The sequence below is a fragment of the Oncorhynchus kisutch genome, linkage group LG11 (assembly GCF_002021735.2).
Source record: "Oncorhynchus kisutch isolate 150728-3 linkage group LG11, Okis_V2, whole genome shotgun sequence".
Lineage (NCBI taxonomy): Eukaryota > Metazoa > Chordata > Actinopteri > Salmoniformes > Salmonidae > Oncorhynchus > Oncorhynchus kisutch.
This window is the reverse complement of record NC_034184.2, coordinates 44,333,953-44,357,002: the sequence shown is the minus strand read 5'-3', so window position 1 is coordinate 44,357,002 and position 23,050 is coordinate 44,333,953. Positions and strand designations below refer to the sequence as shown.

Genomic DNA, 23,050 nt, shown 5'->3' with positions numbered 1-23,050 from the left:
TGCTTTCTCTCTCACTTTCTGTCTTTCTTGGTTCCCAAATAGAAGGCATTTACTCTACGATAAAAATACCCGTGTACACACACGTTCCTGTAGTGTAAAGACGCAAATCTCGATTCATTTCTCACGTCTCGTACGCCACCTCCATAGGTAGCACAGGAGACCCCCCCCCCCCACCCCCCCTAAAGACAAACATCTCTTCGAGCCATATCATGCCACAGTAAATATCTTAATAGCAGACAGTAATTGGATGAAACAGTTGAAATGTGTAGACATTGTCCTTATATTTGACATGTTTTTATTGAGATTTTACCTGAAAATGCAGTACTAGCCTGTTGCATTCTTAAATGGCCGGCGTGGCTTTATAAGTAAACAGCTGGGAAACGCTACTGTCTTTTTATCTCTCTATTTCCCGTCTTTTTTTTTTATCTCTGTCTCTGTTTGAAATTGTTATCAGCTAGTAAACAGGCATTTTTAGCACAAAGCGAAAGAGCTGTGGAGGCTGTGGAAAGGGAGGGGGGAAGGGAGGCGAGAGGGACAGAGAGAGAGAGAGAGTGTAGTCTCGCAGTTTGTTCTAAAGAAAATGATTAATCCCAGGCATTGATTCTGCATTCATCTTGCGGCATGTCACAAGATGAGTGTGCTTGCACACACACACATACACACACACACTCACACACACACACACACACAGTAGGAAGCCCACTAACACACGGCACACCACTCCTCTACTAAATGCTCTGCACGGTAGCTAATAGGAAACCCACTGGCCCCGCTGACAGGTGTATCCGTAACACCACGTCTGTCAGCAACAGTTTTCATCCTCATGTCAGATGACACTTCGTGCATATCTCTCGCCCCTCCATCCCTCCCTCCATCACCCCAGCCCTTCCACCCACCCGTTAACCGGTAACGAACCACATTTCACCGGGTGTTTTTCCCCTGCTGCCGGGCCGTCTGGCTGTGCTATTGATCACCAGTGCTATCTTTAGGCTTGGGCGATATATACTGTATACCGGGGTATTTTCAAATACTGACGGTATAATTTTGGGTTGGGGGCAACCCCGCCTCGCGGGTGCTGCGGGGGTGCGTGCTACGCCATTGCTTAAAACTAACTATGAGTTAAGTATAACTATAAGAAATCTTAGCTGTGTCAAATCAATTATATCCAGCTCAGGGCTCCAGCTATGCATTTGGTTTGCTAACTTGCTAGCTAAGTGGCTAGATGTCAAGATCAAGCTTCTTGGTTACAGCAGAGACATTCAATCCCTTCCTGAATCAAGACCCCTGTTGCCTAACTTGTTTTGCGAGTCAAACAATAGCGCCCCCTGTGTGCACTTCCGGTAATACCGTATACCCTGGTATGGTACAGAAATGGTATGACTGTAAGAAAATCTGGATAGTGCCCAACCCAAGCTCTCTGTCAGTAAAAGGTGAGCAGAGAGAGGAATAATTTGAAGAGGCTCCAGTTGGGGGAGCAGGGAGACAGGAAGAGACAGACAAACAGCAGGCAGACAGACAGGCATCCGCTTTGGGGCTTCTTTCTCTCTCATGGATGAGTAAGGTCCCCCACTCTTTCTCTCTCTCTCTTTCTGTCTTTTCCCTTCACATACTGTACCTCTCTCTTCCTTTCCCAGGTCAGCCTCCCACTGTAGCATATTGTAACCCTCCAGACTCACACAGTTCCTATCTGTTGAAAAACAGAGGACCAAAGCTCTATGAACAAACAGTGATAAACATGCTTATCCTATATGATGGTAGCATCAGGTCCTGGTTGACGTGCCAACGGTATGTGCTGACCTAGCAAACACATGTTGTGTCAACATTGAGCCAATGTTGTGTGGGGGGGGGGGGGGGGGGGTTCCTGATGTGTCGAGTATATGGTACAGCACACCAATGTGTGTATCGATGTGTAAAGTGCTAATGGTGTACTAATTGATGCATGCTGTGTTGATGTGTTGCTGTCTGTGCTCCTTGTTACTCAGTTTGCTGTTCACTAAGGTGAAGCTGGAGGAGGCTCTGTATGGGCCGGGCGTAGCACTCCAGACCTGCCAAGACATGCTGCAGCTATGGCAGAGCCGCTATGACTTCACACGCACCAGGTGTGTGTATGGGTGTGTGTGTCTGTGTCTATATGTCCGCCTGCCTGCCTGCCTGTCTCTCTGTTTATGTGGTTAATGAGTGTGTTACATGTCAGTGTCTGTCTCTTGTGTCTATAATGTGTTTGTGTTTCATGTGCGGGTGTGTGCATGCACGTGTGTGCTCGTGAGTGTGTTTGTCTACTGCACTGGGTGCGTGGCTATAATGGCTGAGTGGGAGCTGGGAAGGATTCTGCTGGGTATTGATTAGCTGCCATGTGGTGTTGCAGTGAGGGGGATGACAGCAGCAGTATCCACCCACCAGAGCCACTTCCACTCAACCGCAAACCCAGTGGCCTCCACCTCACCCTGCCAGACTTCCAGGACAGTGAGACTGGTTTGTACTGTCCACAGCCTCTTGGGTGTATTGATGTCCATGTAACCTTTGTTTAGACAGATTTGTCTCATTGAGATAATACACAAATCTATTTTAGCAAGAGCGACCAGTATTTGGATAGTGTATCTTTACAAAATATGATCTGCTGTTTGTAAACTAGGGGTTTTCATGTATGTGTATTGATTCAGAATGAACTGTTCAAGGACCAGAGTCCGTATCCACAAAGCATCTCAGAAAAATAACCTAAGAATTTTGTTAAAACCTGGGGCCATATCCACAAAGCTCTTTGAGTAGAAAATTGTAAGTGCTGAGAATAGAGACATTTTACTCCTACTCTTATGGGTAAAAATAAAAGCTATGCATGAAGCCTCTTTAGTCATAAGAGTCCACTATAGTTGACAGAATTTCTGGACACCACATGCAATGTCCTAACCAGTTAAGAGTTACCAGCAATATTTATTGATAATAGAGTCAGTGGTTCCTGTGCATTTTGATATGATCAAACCATAAATAATCTACACCCATATTCAATCTTGCACTATTGACAGTTATTTCACGAGGGCTATTTCACATGACATGCCTAAATACTTCTAACCACTAGGATAATAAATAAACTATCGATTATGTAATTACCAAACGTGATTTCAATGTATCCCTCTGGAGCCCAACATCACGTTGTTTAAAAAAAGATGCCTGTATTGGGGCATGACAATAAATTGGGCAATTGAAAGCATCTTGGGTTTATGTTCACTTTGATTGTGTTCGATGAAAATTATAGGCCTTTCAAACATTGTATACAACTTTGTATGCAACATCATTGTCAAGTGACTTGATTGTTGACTACTGTGCCAATGCGATTTCGATATGTTGAACCGGGGTGTGACGAGTGTTTTGATATAACGGCAATGTTGTCAAAATTCCGCTTTCAACGACTTTCAGAATTGGTAAAAAAAAAAAAAACGTTATGCATACCAACATATTAGCACAGAGTTTTGTACTGTCTTTGATATTAGCCAATAATTAAGGGTAGGCAAAGTGACTGCGTCACGCGAAAATGATATCAAAACGTTTTATAATTGCAACATTTGATGTAGGCGACAGTCACTGTGGTTGTATGAAGTGACAGCTGGCGAGAGGTTGTATTCCCCATCATTACTACAAAGGCAATGAACGTAATCGCCATCTTTCCTTTGCGGTACCTCAGACTGTCGTGGTTTTAAGGAAAGATAGCAATGACACACATTAGCGTTGACATTGTTGCAAATTATGGGGAATAACCAATCGCGACGAGGCATCTCCAACTGTGAACTAACTCTGTCACGCTTCAGACAACCACAGTGACTGCACATAAAATGTTGCAGTGGTAAAATATTTGATATAATTTTCGCCTGACACGATCACTTTACCTACTCTTAATTATTGCCTAATATGTTGGCATGCATATTTTTTATTTTTTTAACCAATTCTGATGATTGTTTAAAATCGTAATTTGAACAATATTACCGTTATATCAACACTCTCGTCACTCCCGTTTAAAAAATTCTAAATCGCTTTAGCGCAAAAGCCAAGCGCCAATAATAAGATAAAAATAAGTGACTTGCCGATAATGTTGACAAATTTGCATACAACGTTAGATCTTTCAATCATTTTCATCGAACACAGTCAAAGTTAACATAAGCCCTAGATGCCTGCAATTGCCCAACGTATAGGCATTGACGCCTACTGTGCCAAAGTGCCAAAGATAGAGCATTTTTAAACGGGAGTGAGGAGTGTGTTGAAATAACAGTAATATCGTCAAAATTACGCATTTAACAGCCATCAGAATGAGCCAAATCTATCCATCCATCCGGACGCCAACATATTATTTATGAGTGTCAAAGTAATAGTTTCAGGCAAAAATTATATCAAACATTTTACCATTGAAATATGTGATGTACAGTCACATTCACGGTTGTTTTTTGAAACATGCAATTGAGTTCACAGCTGGCGATGTCTCATTGCGATTGGTTATTCCCCATCATTTGCAACAACGTTAATGACGGTAATTACTATGTTTCCTTTACCTCAAACAGTCATGATAACCAGCTGAGATACAGTTTTATGAGTTGATTTTACTCCTGGCTCAGAGATTGTGGAGGCAGTGTCTTAACATCATCCTCAAATCTACTCTGAGCAGGGAGTAGTTTTTGCCTTAAAACAGGTTTTAACAGGTTCCCTAAGAACTTTTTTTGAGGTCGTGTCTAGACTTGACAGTTCATGCAGCTTTAGATTTCTGATCATTAGAGTTCTGTTGATGGATTTCCGTCCTACATTTAAATGTGTCTATCATGTCCACAGTGTGCCCGGATTCCCTTTTCCCGCAATATATTCAAATGCCGGTATGCATTCTACAAATGGTGGAATAGGCAAAAAATATTCTGATAATCCTCAACAACAACCTTAATCGTCTCCGTGTAGGAGATTCGATTGACCGCTCTAACTTTTGCCACTTCAATCTCCTTCACCCTTAAAAGGCACTCCAGGAAGTTGGGATCATGATCCCAGCACAATTGCAACTCTGTCGTCCTTCTCCACACTGTTCTTCAATATACTCTGTCTGTCTACACACACTTGAAACGTAGCCAGATCCTTTACAATTCTTACACTGAAATGGCTTGCGGACGAAAGCTCTTACAGCGTATCTTACATAACAAAGCTTCTTCACATGCGGAGGTATTTGCTCTTTATAAGAAAACAACAGGACCGACAGACTTTCTTATTTTTCTCCATTCACCCAGCGGGTCAGACACCAGGCCCCATCCACACCAGGAATTCTCTTTAGGTATTCAACCTGAACGTGTGTCGTCACCCCTGAGATGACTCCTTTGACGGGTGCTCTACTCCGAAGTTCAAAACACAAAACTTCTGTTGTTCGGATTCTTTTGAGGCTCCTGGTCACTCTGACAGACTCCACTTTTCCCAGCGCATACTTCACCATTTTCGACACCTCAAACGGGTTTCCCACTTTTGCATCCTTACTAAAAAATAAACACATCCCAACTACAAGCAATTCATTATCGTTCATACACGTGTCCTCCACTCCTATTTTAGACTATTTCCTTTTTGTTCCAGTTTTCGCTACTACTGTTGTCCATTCAAAACATTTGTTTTCACCAAGTTTGCTAGATGCGCTGCTTGATTCAAACTCAGCATCCACTTCAGCCATCTTTCCTTTGTCCTCACTCTTCAGACTCTAACTCGACTTTTTATTTTGTGTCTTCCTCTGCTTTTTTTTCTTCCTTTGTAAATATCAGCTAGCTAGCTAGCGTTTATGAGGCCGGCAAACACGCTACGAACATAGTTCTTCCAACGTTATAATGAAACGGTTCCTCGGTCCCAAGACACACGTTGTCTGGAGACTTGTGGGAGGCGTGCTGATGACGTTGACCACTATATGCGCTTTCAGTAGCCTGATTGAGTCCAGACTGAGGAGAAATCCGCACACAATGCATCCCCGACCACCTCCTGAAGTTGTCAGACAGATCTGAACACAATCAGAACACAAAGTACCTTTTCAAATGCGATCTTCATATTCTGATAGCAGAAGTCGCATGTAAGTGTCAAGTGTAGACTGAGATGCTTTGTGGATAGGGGCCTAGGCTCTGTGTGTATGTGTACTGACTAAGTATCAACTGTTCCTAGATCAAGCTCTGTGTGTGTGATAGTGTATAGTGCTGTATGTGTGCTGACTATGAACTGTCCCTGGGTCAGGTTCTCAGAGCGGTCCGTCTATTGCTCTATCCCGCCTGGAGCATGCCATGTCAGAGGTGTCAGCCATCAGCTCCGCCCACAAACAGGGCCCCACCTACATCTGGACCACCCTGGAGCGCATCTGGCTGCAAGCAGGTACAGGAGGGAGGGAGTGTACATAACTATCTAGTGTACACTGGAGTCAGCTAGGACAAGCTTCTTACCCACTGAAATTAGCTACAGGAGGGAGTGTAGACTCTAACACCGGAGTGTACACTACTGCTGCCAGCTATAGGAAGCGAGAGAGAGTGCACTCCACTGGAGCTACAGGGCAGGGGTGTGCATCCTACCCTATAATTGTGAACTGAGCAGAGAGAAAGGCCATCACTGTACCGATGGATGAGTTAGGGTCATGTTCCCTGTGTTGGATTTTAAGCAAAGGTAGTTTTCGTCATCTAGCATTTGTCTTCTATTTGTCCCTTGAGAGTAATTTCACTGAAAAACCCACTGAACTTTACATCACATGTACAGTAGATACACATATACTGTACCTCAGTCAGTCATTAGAGGCATCTGTTATATCTCCCTCCCAGCACAGACCGAGCCAGTGTAGTGAATGTACCTGTGTGTGACCCAGGGTGTGGTCCCCTCTCCCAGACAGGCAGGCCCAGGCAGGGATGTGTGGCTGGGCAGTCATGCCCATGTCTCTCCCCTCCAACTCCAGTCACATTCCTCTGTCATGTGGATCATCAATTCCTGCCTCAAATCTCACATCTTGATCGGCCCAACAGGCAGGCAGCACGAACACACACAGCACTTCTCCTCAGGGCAGGACACAACCACCCAGCATGACCTGGCTCTGCACGCACACACACACACACACACACACACACACACACACACACACACACACACACACACACACATACACACACACACACACACACTCATAGGCACCGAAACACACACACACTCATAGGCACCGAAACACACACACACACAGCCACTATGCATGATCTCACACACACTCACATGTAGGCACAGAGAAGGGACTATTGTAGGTGGATTCGTTAATATTATTCATGTTCCTCATTATGGTGTCAAGCCCAGGTGAGGAATATGAACAATTGTTTATAGAAAATGGGATCCGGAATAGTGATTTTAAATTTTCTGAGTAGCGTTATTTGAGGGCATTATAGCGTGCGCAAATAGCTCCCATCTGTGCCCACTTTGAAAAACAGATAAACAAACATTCACACACTTTACTTGGCTACCGCATAAAGGCATATACGGTGTTGGCGCACGCACGTACGTACCACGCGCACACACACACACGGGCTAAGTGAATGTGTTTTAGGCAAGCCTCCCCTCAAGAGTTTCTAATGGTTAAGCTGTCATCACTCTGGTGTCCACTCTCCCCCAGAGACAGCTCTATCCCAATGTCCTGCCCTCCATTGGTCAGTGGTGGCCTGAGGGAGGGGCCTGTGGACGGCTCACTATCCAGCCTGTAATTGGCCAGTGTTGTGCTTGCGGGCGTGTCTGTGCTGAGGGCAGCCTGGGGTTTGTCTTGAGCCACAGCAGCAGCATGCAATGCCCTTATTTAGGCATGAGCCTCATTACTTCCCAGGCACTGCATTCTGGTCTTGTTTGTGTGTCTGTCAGGGTAAATATGCGTCTATCTCTGTGCCTATGACTGAATCTTCTTTCAGTCCATTATGTGGGTATGTGTCCAATGTCATGTTGGTACAGTATGTGTCCTTTCCTCTGTTGCGACATATTCCCCAAGTCAACCTTGTGAATGAGAATGAGTCCTGAAACAACATACCTGGTAAAACAAAGAGAAATGAAACAATAATTATTCATGTCGAACGACGGTGGCCGTGCAGTTGGTGATGTGACGTGTTAGCCTGGCTTTATCAGCACATAGTGTTGTCAGCTGCCTCAACTGATGATCGACCCCCCCCCCCCCCCCCCTCTCTCTCTGTCTCTCTCTCGCCTCCCGCCATCTCTCTCCCATAGGAGAGTTGTTCATGGCAGAGGGGCGTGTGAAGGAGGCCCAGTTCTGTGTGCAGGAGGCAGCTGTGCTCTTCCCCAACTCCCACTCCGTGCTGCTGCTAAGGGGCCGGCTGGCCGAGCTCAAAGGGAACCAGGACGAGGCCAAGGGTTTGTACGATGAAGCCCTGGCCATTCACCCCAACGGACACCGCATACTGCTGCACCTGGTGAGAAAGAGAGACACACACATACAGTACGTGTAACACAGTTTTGGTGAGACGCACACATGCACACACACAGTCCTGGTAAGAGTCACCACACACAAAGACCTGGGGCACATCAACAGGCCTATTATCCTCAGTAATAACAGATAACCATCTTGAAAATATTTCCTGTGAGCCACAGCACTCTGCAAGAAATGGTCCAATCATAAAGAGTCCCAGATCTCCCTCTCCCCCAGATCTCCCTCTCCCCCCTCATCTCCTGGATCCAACTCTCCCATTACCCTACATGCTGTCTCCATAGTGACCATACATTGGTTGTGTAGCCGTAAATGCTTCTCTGGCTTAAACAGTGGCCGCAGTGTGACCACATAAGGCCAGTACCTTTCTCTCGCTCGTGTGCGTGTGTTTGTGTGTGTGGGGGGGGGGGGGGGGGGGGGGGGGGGGTGAGAGAGGGTGTATTATGTGTGGGGTGAGAGAGGGTGCTCTTGGCTTCCATATTTGGCCAGTGGGAGTACCAATCCCTGGGGTGAGGACCTGAAACACAGCCAGCTGGCACTGGCCCACTGTCTCCTATGACAGATCTGTGTCTGTATCACTGTGAGTGCGTGTTACTGTGTATGTGTCCGAGTGTGCGCCTGCATGTGTTTTTCTGTGCGTATGTGTAAGCAGAACAGCATGTTATGTGGAGTATGGCCAATCCTGCCTGCTCCAATCCAAGTATTACAATTCAGAACCAATACTGCAGTTTCTCCTCTGAGAGACAGTATCTCCAGTTAAGATGGGACCTTTTTAAATGTGTGTGGGTGTGGTAGGTTCCCCACAATGCCCATTCAATTCAACTCTCTGTATGTACTAGTTTGCTGTTAAAAGGGTTTTGGTGTTCATCCTAACCTCCTATCCCTTAACCGTGGCGGCCATTTGGACATGGTCCTGTTCTCGTTTTATGAGCTTTGTTTACAAGCAAGCTAATAATAACTTGGTTTAACGAGCTACGGTAATTAGAAATGCAGCTAGCTCAACACCGTTAGCGGATGTTCTCCAGACTTGCTCGCCTTTCCGCTCGCTGCCTAGCAACAGCTCATTCCCTCCATCTTTCTGGGCGTTACCCCAAAATATCCTCCCCCAACTCCCCAATAAAACAGTGTTATACCGTGATGATGTTGTCTATATTCAACATAACCACCGGATACACCAAGGGAGAGACTTATCCAGACAATGCTATTATTTGATTCACTCGGCCTATACAGTAGTATTTGATTCACTCGGCCTATACAGTAGTATTTGATTCACTCTGCCTATACAGTAGTATTTGATTCACTCGGCCGATACAGTAGTATTTGATTCACTCGGCCGATACAGTAGTATTTGATTCACTCGGCCGATACAGTAGTATTTGATTCACTCGGCCGATACAGTAGTATTTGATTCACTCGGCCTATACAGTAGTATTTGATTCACTCGGCCTATACAGTAGTATTTGATTCACTCGGCCTATACAGTAGTATTTGATTCACTCGGCCTATACAGTAGTATTTGATTCACTCGGCCTATATAGTAGTATTTGACTCACTCGGCCTATACAGTAGTATTTGACTCACTCGGCCTATACAGTAGTATTTGACTCACTCGGCCTATACAGTAGTATTTGACTCACTCGGCCTATACAGTAGTATTTGACTCACTCGGCCTATACAGTAGTATTTGACTCACTCGGCCTATACAGTAGTATTTGACTCACTCGGCCAATACAGTAGTATTTGACTCACTCGGCCTATACAGTAGTATTTGACTCACTAGGTCTTTATTCTGTTTGTCAGTCCTATACTCTGTTCTCACACCACCAGCCACAGGAACATGAGGTGTGTGTGTTGGTGTGGGTGTGTGACTGACGTGTAAAGTATGTGTCTGTGTGTATGGGTGTGACTGATGTGTAAAGTGTATGTGACTGACTGATGTGTAAAGTATGTACAGTTGAACTCGGAAGTTTACATACACCTTAGCCAAATACATTTAAACTCAGTTTTTCACAATTCCTGACATTTAATCCAAGTAAAAATTCCCTGTCTTAGGTCAGTTAGGATCACCACTTTATTTTAAGAATATGAAATGTCAGAATAATTTAAGAAGAATTATTTATTTCAGCTTTTATTTCTTTCATCACATACCCAGTGGGTCAGAAGTTTACATACACTCAATTAGTATTTGGTAGCATTGCCTTTAAATTGTTTAATTTGGGTCAAACGTTTCGGGTAGCCTTCCACAAGCTTCCCACAATAAGTTGGGTGAATTTTGGCCCATTCCTCCTGACAGAGCTGGTGTAACTGAGTCAGGTTTGTAGGCCTCTTTGCTCGTACATGCTTTTTCAGTTCAGCCCACAAGTTTCGGAAGTATGCTTGGGGTCATTGTCCATTTGGAAGACCCGTTTGCGACTAAGCTTTAACTTCATGACTGATGTCTTGAGATGTTACTTCAATATATCCACATAATTTTCCTTCCTCATCAAGCCATCTATTTTGTGAAGTGCACCAGTCCCTCCTGCAGCAAAGCACCCCCACAACATGATGCTTCCAACCCTGTGCTTCATGGTTGGGATGTTGTTCTTCGACTTGCAAGCCTATAGATACGTTTGTACCTGTTTCCTCTAGCATCTTCACAAGGTCCTTTGCTGTTGTTTTGGGATTGATTTGCACTTTTCACACCAAAGTACGTTCATCTCTAGGAGACGCGTCTCCTTCCAGAGCGGTATGACGGCTGTGTGGTCCCATGGTGTTTATACTTGCGTACTATTGTTTGTACAGATGAACGTGGTACCTTCAGGCATTTGGAAATTGCTCCCAATGTTGAACCAGACTTGTGGAGGTCTGTTTAAAGACACAGTCAACTTAGTGTGAATTGTGATACAGTGAAATAATCTGTGTAAACAATTGTTGGAAAAATCACTTGTGTCATGCACAAAGTAGATGTCCTAACCGACAAGCCAAAACTATAACAAGAAATTTGTGGAGTGGTTGAAAAACTAGTTTTAATGACTCCAACCTAAGTGTGTGTAAACTTCCGACTTCAACTGTGTGATACTTTATGAAAGCCAGTGTAGGTAGTGTGACTCATCCCCAGGGCCAGTTGGTTGGGTGTATTTTAGGATGGATAGTGATGCTTGGGTTGGGAAGCCAGTGGAGCTGATCTTCCCTGCCCTGCCTTCTTCCTGACTCTGCTGTTTAAATGATTCTCACCACAGCTCTCAATGTCCTCCACATTCCAGCACCTCTGCATCCTCTCTCCTCTGTTTTGCTTGCTGCTTCGCTCTGTGTCAGTTAGCTACACATAGGCCTCTTCTCACTGAACCAGCTCTCTTCCTCTCTGTCTCTTTCTCCTTTCTTCTACTCACACAGACACACATATATATTCACAGACGGATGCAGACACACACACAGACGCATACAGATATACGGTCAAGGGCAATCACTTCATCTCATAGAATGAATTGCGTTTCAGTGATCCAATGCCCCCCCCCCCCACCCCACCCCACCCACTCTCTCTTTCTCTCGGTCTCTCTTCTCTCTGGATGGGGGTGGCTGGCCGCTCATTTGATAATGCAAATACATTATTTATAACACTTCGCTCCTTCTCGGGCGCTTTATGGGATTGCCTAGCAACCAGGGAAATATATTCTATTGAGCAATACCTCTGATAACCAGCTAGAGAGAAAGATAGGAGGAGGGGAGCTGGCTTGTGCCTGTTCGCCATTGTGCATGTGTTCACCTCTTTTTCTTCGTCTCTTTTTCCCTCTCTCTCTGCATTCTCCCTCCCTCTCGTTCTCTTTCTTTGTTTTGTTTTTCTCTTTCTTTCATTCTTTCGCTTTCTCCCACCCCTCCCCCATCTTTCTCTCGTTAGCTGAATGGGCGTGTACTTTAGTGATGGGATTAGCTGGTTCAGCTTGTGTAGTGTTGACATAAGGTGTCTCATATCGGTTGGCTCCCCTGGGTGTATGAGTCAAGTCAGGTCACGAGCAGGTTAGTCCTTTTCCGGAGCACCCTGAATCTGGCAAGACTAGGGTCAAGCGGGCAAGCGGAGAGACAGGGAGGGGAGATAAAGAGCGGTGATAGAGACAGGGCTACGAGGGATAACTAAGGCTCCCAGCAATAGGGCTTTTTGGGGATAGGACATTGCAAGGCCAAGGCCCAAGTAATCGTAGCTCACTCTCAGCCCAGCTCCGCCAGCTCAACCAGGCAGGCAGGGATTACATCGCCACCACATCTCTGATAGGATTAGTGGGTTCAGGTGTGGGGCGCCACGCTGGGTCACGGCCCGGGCCACCAGGGCATCAAGGGGATGAGCCTCAGATACATACTACTGGCACAGGGCCCTCTCTGCCTGTCTTTTACTCTCTCACTCTGTCTGGTTGTCCTTCAATTTCTCTACTGCTGTCTCTCGCTCTCTTCCTCTCTCCGTCTTTCTCGATCTTTCTCTGTTTCGCTCTCTCTCTACTGCTCTCTCCCCTCCTCTCTCTAAACACAGGGTTTGTTTTCCTCTGCCTTGTTTACGGCGCAGTATAGGGTGTTTATTTCCTTGAACCATTGACCTAAGAGGATTAGACTTGGCATCATCATGTAAACCCAGAGGAGCGGAAACACAGTGGTGAAGCCTCACTGTGTGTGTGTGCGCCAGAAACTTCAAAGAATGGAAGAATTGAAACTTCAGAACCGACTCTTGGGTGGTTATTTCCCATAAGTCCCAGTGTGTAAATCCTGGTGACAGTAGGGCAGTGGAATGGCAACGAATAGATCAAAGACCCGCTGGCAGTGTGAGTTGATGAGGACGCCAGTGCCTTAACAATGGCTATACACCCACTGTGTGATACTGTATCTTCCACTTTGTCTCTGCACCCCACCTAAGATCTCCTTCCGTCTTTTCTTCAGTTTTGGTCAGTAGCATAGAGAGTATACAGTAACAACTGTAGGAAAAGGAGTGAGAGAGTCTGGAGTTGCAGCAGAGAGGAACTCGGAGACTGAGAGACAGAGGGAGCAGAGCATCCTCATTGGAGGTTGCGTCAGAGCCCCTAGACAGCTCTCTGAGTTTCAGCCCAATTAATCTGGGGCTTGTGAGCAGAGCCTGCATAACAAGACTCGCCTGTTTGACCTCAGGCAAGCCCTGCACTGGAGGCTGTGTGTGTGTGTTCATGCCTTTGGTCGGTTGCGTGATACCCTGTTACGCTGCTGGAAGTTTTAAAGAGACATGTCACACTGGGCTTACCACTACTGCCCTCTCACACAGCCACAAACACACACACCAACACAAAGTAACACATAGGGAGCAGTCATCCTCATCACACAAACATCCCATCCTTTCTGGAAATGCCTCTGGCTGCAATCACCTGACATGCCTGTGCAAAGGAAGAGTTGGGACAAACAGGAGCTATAACTAGCAACATCTCATCCTCTTAGGCAGCTGGAGATGGCTTCCCCTCCCCTGTTTTTCTGTGTGTCCCATTAAGACCCAAATGTGCCCTTAGTGCCCCTCTGACACGCTATGTCTAGTGTCATAGGGTTCTCATGAGCTGTTTTCAAATACTCATACTACCCACACTAACCATACTATTTGTGACGTCAATTGAGTATATAGTATGCTTATTGGTCATAGTATGGATATAGTTAGTATGCCAAAAGTTCCCGGATGTCGTATTAAATTCGCCAAAATATGAAGTATACACGCAGAGGACACTATTTCCGTACTTTAGGGCCCATAATGCAATTCTTCGGGAAATGGGCGTGGCTTCACATCGTTTTCAAATTTGATTCATTGCTTTAACTAATTATGACAAATGTTAACAAAATTTTGAGCAATGTAATAAAGTAATTACTTTTCAATTAAGTTACCTTACACGTTATGTTGGCTGACAATTTGTTAGCTACGATGTCCTTACGAACCACATAGCATATCATTACAGCAGTATGTACCGGTATGTTAGCTAGCTACCTAACGTTAGTTGGCTACTTATACAGCAAACGTGCCAGTATATTAACTATAGGCTAGCTAACTAACTACCCAATGTTTATTGACTTGGTTATTCCCGTCATTCTTAGCTAAATGGTATAGTCATGTGCATTCTCAATGACATTCGGGTGCTTTCGTAAATTCGCTCTGGCTATCTACTCCGATTTCAGAGCACTCTCGTCTGAGTGTACCAGAGCGCAGAATAATTAATTTACGAGCGTTCAACATAGGTTGAATATGGCTGGTGTCAGTTAACGTCGGCAAAAAAGCGTAATTAAAACAGTTTGTGTGGATAAGATGAAAACTGCCTAACCAGCTCTGCTTGGGCGAGTAAAATGGTCAGTGGTCACTCTCATTTGTGTCTGGAAGTAGCTAGCCAACGTTATCTTAAGTGCTTGACTGCCGTTGTAAGGTCAGAACGCTTAACTTCTTGGATATAGGGGGCGCTCTTTTAATTTATGGATAAAAAGACGTTCCCGTTTTAAGCGCAATATATCGTCACAAAAAGATGCTCGACTATGCATGGAATTGGTAGCTTTGGAAAGAAGACACTCTGACGTTTCCAGAACTGCAAAGATTTTCACTGTGAGTGCCCCAGAACTCATGCTACAGGCGAAACCAAGATGTTTCTGCAACCAGGAAATGAACAGGATTTCTGAGGCACCGATTTGCATCATCTCCTTATATGGCTGTGAATGGGACAGGAATGAGCCTGCCCTTTCTATCGTTTCCCCAAGGGGTCTGGAGCATTGTGACGTATTTGCAGGCATATCATTGGAAGATTGACCATAAGAGACTACATTTTCCAAGTGTCCCGCACGGTGTCCTGCGTGGAAATTGATGCGCAAAACTCAGGTGCTGGTATTTTTCCATGGAATTCAGAGAAAAACCATGCTTCCACGAACGGCATATCAATGAAGAGATATGTGAAAAAACACCTTGGGGATTGATTCAAACAACGTTTGCCATGTTTCGGTCGATATTATGGAGTTAATTCGGAAAAAAGTTCGACGTTTTGGTGACTGAATTTTCGGTTCGTTTCGGTAGCCAAATGTGTAGTAACAAAACGGAGCGATTTGTCCTACACAAAGAATCTTTCAGGAAAAACTGGACATCTGCTATGTAACTGAGAGTCTCCTCATTGAAACATCTGAAGTTCTTCAAAGGTAAATTATTTTATTTGATTACTTTGCTGGTTTTTGTGAAAATGTTATGTGCTAAATGCTACGCTAAATGCTACGGCAGCCATTATCACTCTTACACAAATGATTGATTTTCTATGGTTCAAAAGCATATTTTGAAAATCTGAGATGACAGTGTTGTTAAGAAAAGGCTAAGCTTGAGAGCAGGCATATTTATTTCATTTCATTTGCGATTTTGAGAAATCGTTAACGTTGCGTTATGGCAATGAGCCTGAGGGTGTAGTTACGCTACCGGATCCGGTATCAGTAGTTCAGAGAGGTTAACTATTCATGAAAATGGCGAATGAAATGAAATTAATATGCTAGCTCTCAAGCTTAGCTTTTGTTAACAACACTGTCATCTCAGATTTTGAAAATATGCTTCTCAACCATAGCAAAACAAGCATTTGTGTAACAGCTAGCGCAGCTAGCGTAGCATTTAGCGTTAGCATCAGCAGGCAACATTTTCACAAAAAACTGAAAATCATTCAAATAAAATCATTTACCTTTGAAGAACTTCAGATGTTTTCAATGAGGAAACTCTCAGTTAGATAGCAAATGCTCAGTTTTTCTTGAAAGATTATTTGTTTAGGAGAAATCGCTCCGTTTGGTGCGTCACGTTTAGCTACGAAAAAAACCTGTATCCAGGAGTGTAATTATCCCCGCAGCTCATTAGCATAACACAACGTTAACTATTCATGAAAATCGCAAATGAAATGAAATGAATATGCTAGCTCTCAAGCTTAGCCTTTTGTTAACAACACTGTCATCTCAGATTTTCAAAATAAGCTTCTCAACCATAGCAAAACAAGCATTTGTGTAACAGCTAGCGCAGCTAGCGTAGCATTTAGCGTTAGCATCAGCAGGCAACATTTTCACAAAAAACTGAAAATCATTCAAATAAAATCATTTACCTTTGAAGAACTTCAGATGTTTTCAATGAGGAGACTCTCAGTTAGATAGCAAATGCTCAGTTTTTCCTGAAAGATTATTTGTTTAGGAGAAATCGCTCCGTTTGGTGCGTCACGTTTGGCTACCCAAAAAAAATCTGTCATCAAAACGCAGAACTTTTTTCCAAATTAACTCCATAATATCGACTGAAACATGGTAAACGTTGTTTAGAATCAATCCTCAAGGTGTTTTTCACATATCTCTTCATGATATATCGTTCGTTGAAAGCCTCCTCTCTCCTCTCAATCACTGGATGACTGCGTGCAGCTTGTAGATTACGCACCAATTTAGACAAAGGACACCGGGCGGACCCCTGGTAAATGTAGTCTCTTATGGCCAATCTTCCAATGATATGCCTACAAATACGTCACAATGCTGCAGTCACCTTGTAGAAATGATAGAAAGGGAAGGCTCATTCCCGGCGCATTCACAGCCATATAAGGAGACAATGGAAAACAGAGCCTCAAAAATTCTGCCCATTTCCTGGTTGAAGTTTCATCTTGGTTTCTAACTAGTAATTTGTTACGCTAACTAGCTAGCAAGAGGTTGCATAGCAACAGCATTGACTTCCGGTTCAACTGAAAGGATACTGTTCCATTTACAGTACTAAAATGACCTAATAGTATTGTAATGAAACAGGCAGGGAGCAGGTCTCGAACCCTCTAGCCCGAAGTTCGGCGCGCTATCGACTGTACCGCAAAAGCATGCTCATCCGGGAAGGTCGATTTCCGGCTTATAAACCCAGGGTCGTTACAGTATGTAGTACAGTGCCTTGCGAAAGTATTCGGCCCCCTTGAACTTTGCGACCTTTTGCCACATTTCAGGCTTCAAACATAAAGATATAAAACTGTATTTTTTTGGGAAGAATCAACAACAAGTGGGACACAATCATGAAGTGGAACGACATTTATTGGATATTTCAAACTTTTTTAACAAATCAAAAACTGAAAAATTGGGCGTGCAAAATTATTCAGCCCCTTTACTTTCAGTGCAGCAAACTCTCTCCAGAAGTTCAGTGAGGATCTCTGAATGATCCAGTGTTGACCTAAATGACTAATGATGATAAATACAATCCACCTGTGTGTAATCAAGTCTCCGTATAAATGCACCTGCACTGTGATAGTCTCAGAGGTCCGTTAAAAGTGCAGAGAGCATCATGAAGAACAAGGAACACACCAGGCAGGTCCGAGATACTGTTGTGAAGAAGTTTAAAGCCGGATTTGGATACAAAAAGATTTCCCAAGCTTTAAACATCCCAAGGAGCACTGTGCAAGCGATAATATTGAAATGGAAGGAGTATCAGACCACTGCAAATCTACCTCTAAACGTTCAGCTCATACAAGGAGAAGACTGATCAGAGATGCAGCCAAGAGGCCCATGATCACTCTGGATGAACTGCAGAGATCTACAGCTGAGGTGGGAGACTCTGTCCATAGGACAACAATCAGTCGTATATTGCACAAACTGGCCTTTATGGAAGAGTGGCAAGAAGAAAGCCATTTCTTAAAGATATCCATAAAAAGTGTCGTTTAAAGTTTGCCACAAGCCACCTGGGAGACACACCAAACATGTGGAAGAAGGTGCTCTGGTCAGATGAAACCAAAATTGAACTTTTTGGCAACAATGCAAAACGTTATGTTTGGCGTAAAAGCAACACAGCTCATCACCCTGAACACACCATCCCCACTGTCAAACATGGTGGTGGCAGCATCATGGTTTGGGCCTGCTTTTCTTCAGCAGGGACAGGGAAGATGGTTAAAATTGATGGGAAGATGGATGGAGCCAAATACAGGACCATTCTGGAAGAAACCCTGATGGAGTCTGCAAAAGACCTGAGACTGGGACGGAGATTTGTCTTCCAACAAGACAATGATCCAAAACATAAAGCAAAATCTACAATGGAATGGTTCAAAAATAAACATATCCAGGTGTTAGAATGGCCAAGTCAAAGTCCAGACCTGAATCCAATCGAGAATCTGTGGAAAGAACTGAAAACTGCTGTTCACAAATGCTCTCCATCCAACCTCACTGAGCTCGAGCTGTTTTGCAAGGAGGAATGGGAAAAAATGTCAGTCTCTCGATGTGCAAAACTGATAGAGACATACAGCATACGACTTACAGCTGTAATCGCAGCAAAAGGTGGCGCTACAAAGTATTAACTTAAGGGGGCTGAATAATTTTGCACGCCCAATTTTTCAGTTTTTGATTTGTTAAAAAAGTTTGAAATATCCAATAAATGTCGTTCCACTTCATGATTGTGTCCCACTTGTTGTTGATTCTTCACAAAAAAATACAGTTTTATATCTTTATGTTTGAAGCCTGAAATGTGGCAAAAGGTTGCAAAGTTCAAGGGGGCCGAATACTTTCGCAAGGCACTGTATATACTCATTAAGTATGTCGTATGTTAGTATGGTATTCAAACACATCTATGGTTTAGATATAGCCAAAGCTATATCCAAAGTTACAGATGTAGGATCTTAATTTAAATCAGTTTGCTACAGCAGGAAAATAATCCTGCAGCAACAGGAAATGTGAATTATTATTATTATGTGGATTATAATTAATGGACATTTTTAGTAGGGGTTGATACATTTTTCATAAGATCAAATCAAGTCTGATATTTTTAAAGTGGAAATTACACATTTTAGAAACTTTTTAAAATCTTGACTACACCACAAGTTCCCATTTCATGCAACAAAATATCAAAATAAGATCTTACATCTGTAAATCTCTGTCTCTCTCTGTAATCTCTCAATTACTTATGTAACAATATAAATTTAGACCGTCCCCTCGCCCATACCCGGGCGCGAACAAGGGACCCTCTGCACACATCAACAACAGTCACCCACGAAGCATCGTTACCCATCGCAGAGCAAGGGGACCCACTACTTCAAGGTCTCAGAGCAAGTGACGTCACCGATTGAAACGCTATTTAGCGCGCACCACCGCTAACTAGCTAGCCGTTTCACATCCGTTACACTTATCCCCCATTCAAACTCACCTTTCATCACTGCACCTCCTCCTGTTTCCTGCCTTCCTCAGGGCCAGTTGTTGGTGCGGTGTGGGCGTGTGGGTCTGGGGGAGAAGGTGCTGCGGGATGCGGTGCAGGCCCAGAGCACGTCCCACGAGGCATGGAGCGGCCTGGGGGAGGCCCTGCAGTCACAGGGCAGCAGCCAGGCTCCAGACTGCTTCCTCACAGCCCTGGAGCTGGAGTCCTCCTGTCCCATCAGGCCCTTCACCATCATACCCCGCGAGCTGTGAGGAGCAGACAGAGGGTACTACTGTATTACACACTCACATACATATATATACACACACACACACACACACACACGATCATTTACACGTGTAAATTGGTGCAATATATCTTCTCTTGCCCTTTTTCACTCTTTTTGCTCTCTATCTCTCCTCCCTTCCCCCTCTCCCTTTTATCTACTCTCTTCATCTTTATCTATGTCTATGCACTCATAATAATCGCTCACATGCACTCATGGACAAGTCAAGTGTATGGTGACACTGTTACACAGACCGCATACACCCACTACACTGTTATACAGACCGTATACACCCACTACACTGTTATACAGACCGTATACACCCACTACACTGTTATACAGACTGTAATCATCCACTACACTGTTATACAGAACGTATACATCCACTACACTGTTATACAGACCCTAATCATCCACTACACTGTTATACAGACTGTAATCATCCACTACACTGTTATACAGACCGTAATCATCCACTACACTGTTATACAGACCGTATACATCCCACTACACTGTTATACAGACCGTAATCATCCACTACACTGTTATACAGACCATATACACCCACAACACTGTTATACAGACCGTAATCATCCACTACACTGTTATACAGACCGTATACATCCACTACACTGTTATACAGACCGTAATCATCCACTACACTGTTATACAGACCATATACATCCACTACACTGTTATACAGACCGTAATCATCCACTACACTGTTATACAGACCGTAATCATCCACTACATTGTTATACAGACCATATACACCCACAACTATGTTATACAGACCGTAATCATCCACTACACTGTTATACAGACCGTATACATCCACTCTCAGGGATCATTCCTATAGTATCATTCCATTTTATTCTCATTGACTGAGAGCCTTCAGCCTGTGTATGTAACTGACATAATCCATTATGTTCAAATCACTGGTTGTTTGTATTGTATATTTCTGTATTATTAATATTATGATTCATTGTGTGTGTGTGTGTGTTGTTTTAAATGCATTTGTCCATCTTTGTCCTCATAAACAATGACTTAAATCACTGTGGGATTGTGCATCTTCATCTGTCTTGTCACTTGTGACTAATCTTCATCACTTCCCAGTGCCTAACCACATTAATATGGGCAGTGGGACTCGAGCTGCTATCTTATGTAATACTGCCAGCGCAGTTACTGCCATGAAACTCACAACCCCCTCTCTTTCTCTGCTCTCTCACTACCTCCTCTCTCCTCTATCCTCTTTCTCTCTCTGTATCCTCTCTCTCCTTTCTCTCTGCTCTCCCTCGCCATTGCTGTGTCTCTCTCTATCTCTCACTCCCTATCCCTCCCTCTCTCTCTCCTCTTTCTCCACCTTATGTGATGTGGCCTGGTTGCCTAGCAGCCATCCCGTGTTTGAGTAACGGGGGAAGCGGAGAGATATCTAGTCTGTTTGGCAACATAGGCTGCTGTAATCAATGGCTCTGTGTTCTACATTGATTTCTGTTTCAAGAAGAAGCATCCCAGTCCCCTCTCTGCATGCACAATTTATTAACCCTTTCACACCCCATGATAGAGTTATGACTAAAACGTATCAGTCTTTCTGTTTCACATAGGCCTACTACACATGATCAAAAGCCACATGCATGTCTGTATTTTATGTTGATGATAGGTCACCCACTGTCACTATTTTCTTCCAATCCCTGTCTCTACCACTTCCATTACCCTCCACCACTCACTCCCCCTGTCCATCCCCTCATTAGCCCGTGTGTGACACCTGCGCCGGGCTGGTGTATGGAAGATGAATGGCCTAATCCAGGGGTTTTCGAATCTCTCCTCTGGGACCAGCAGACATCTCACTATGTTGTTGTAGCCTTGAACTAGTTCACCTGATTCACCAGTCAAGGGCTTGATAATTAGTTGACAAGTTGAGTCATGTGTTAGCTTGAATAGATCAAATAGATGGAATGGCTGGCGGACCCCAAGGAGAAGTATAAAAAGCCCTGTCCTAATCCGTGCGGATGTGAAGTGATCTATAATGTAGCTCAGTCAGGACAAGGCTGTTAAAAGAAGACAGATTAATGAATGGGCCAGCCTGCCGCAAAGCCTCTCAGGATGACATCAGCTGATGAAGGGCTCAGGGCAGTTCTGCTCATCACCCAGCCAGTCCAAACTGAATAATTAGCCTACGTGACATCAAAAACAGTTTACAGTGCCTTCAGAGAGCATTCACTTTTTCCACATGTTGTTGTGTTACAGCCTGGATGGATTAAATGGTCACTGACCTAGACACAATAGCCCATAATGTGAAAGTGTAATTGTTTTTTGAAATTTTACAAATTAATTTAAAAAATGAAAAGCTGAAATGACTAGAGTCAATAAGTATTCAAGCCCTTTGTTATGGCAAGCCTAAATACAGTGCCTTCAGAAGGTATTCAGACCCCTTTACTTTTCTACATTTTGTTAGGTTACAGCCTTATTCTAAAATAAAAATCCCCTCACCAATCTACACACAATACCCCATAATGACAAAGAAAAACAGGTTTTTAGACATTTTTGCAAATGTATTAAAACAGATATCACATTTACTTAGGTATTCAGAACCTTGAATAAGCACTTTGTTGAAGCACCTTTGGCAGCGATTACAGCCTTGAGTCTTCTTGGGTATGACGCTACAAGCTTGGCACACCTGTATTTGGGGAGTTTTGTCCATTCTTCTCTGCAGATCCTCTCAAGCGCTGTCAGGTTGGATGGGGAGCGTTGCTGCACAGCTATTTTCAGATCTCTCCAGAGACGTTCGATCAGGTTCAAGTCTGGGCTATGGCTAGGCCACTTAAGGACATTCAGGGACTCCTGCCTTGTCTTGGCTGTGTGCTTAAGGTCTTTGTCCTGTTGGAAGGTGAACATTCGCCCCTGTCTGAGGCTGGTACCAGGTTTGTGGTATCAGGTCACGCTTGGCATTCAGGCCAAAGAGTTTGATCTTGGTTTCATCAGACCAGAGAATCTTGTTTCTCATGGTCTGAGATTCTTTAGGTGCCTTTTGGCAAACTCCAAGTGTGCTGTCATGCGCCTTTTACTGAGGAGTGGTTTCCGTCTGGCCACTCTACCATAAAGGCCAGATTGGTGGAGTGCTGCAGAGACGGTTGTCCTTCTGGAAGATTTTCCCATCTCCACAGAGGAACTCTAGAGCTCTGTCAGAGTAGCCATTGTGTTCTTAGTCACTTCCCTGACCAAGGCCCTTCTC

At 44.1% G+C, this 23,050-nt stretch overlaps 1 protein-coding gene across 3 annotated transcripts in view; it reads left to right on the top strand.

Moving 5' to 3' along the window:
- The window catches only part of LOC109899634 (tetratricopeptide repeat protein 7A), a 42,253-nt gene extending 21,379 nt beyond the window's left edge, over positions 1 to 20,874 (top strand). For all 3 annotated transcript variants that reach the window (XM_031835837.1, XM_020495047.2, XM_031835838.1), the window contains 5 exons: positions 1,983 to 2,099; positions 2,366 to 2,472; positions 6,223 to 6,357; positions 8,221 to 8,423; positions 19,586 to 20,874. In XM_031835837.1, coding sequence (XP_031691697.1) covers positions 1,983 to 2,099; positions 2,366 to 2,472; positions 6,223 to 6,357; positions 8,221 to 8,423; positions 19,586 to 19,804 — 781 coding nt within the window. In that variant the 3' untranslated portion in view covers positions 19,805 to 20,874. The remainder of the gene's footprint in view (positions 1 to 1,982; positions 2,100 to 2,365; positions 2,473 to 6,222; positions 6,358 to 8,220; positions 8,424 to 19,585) is intronic.
- The last annotated feature ends 2,176 nt before the right edge of the window (positions 20,875 to 23,050 follow it).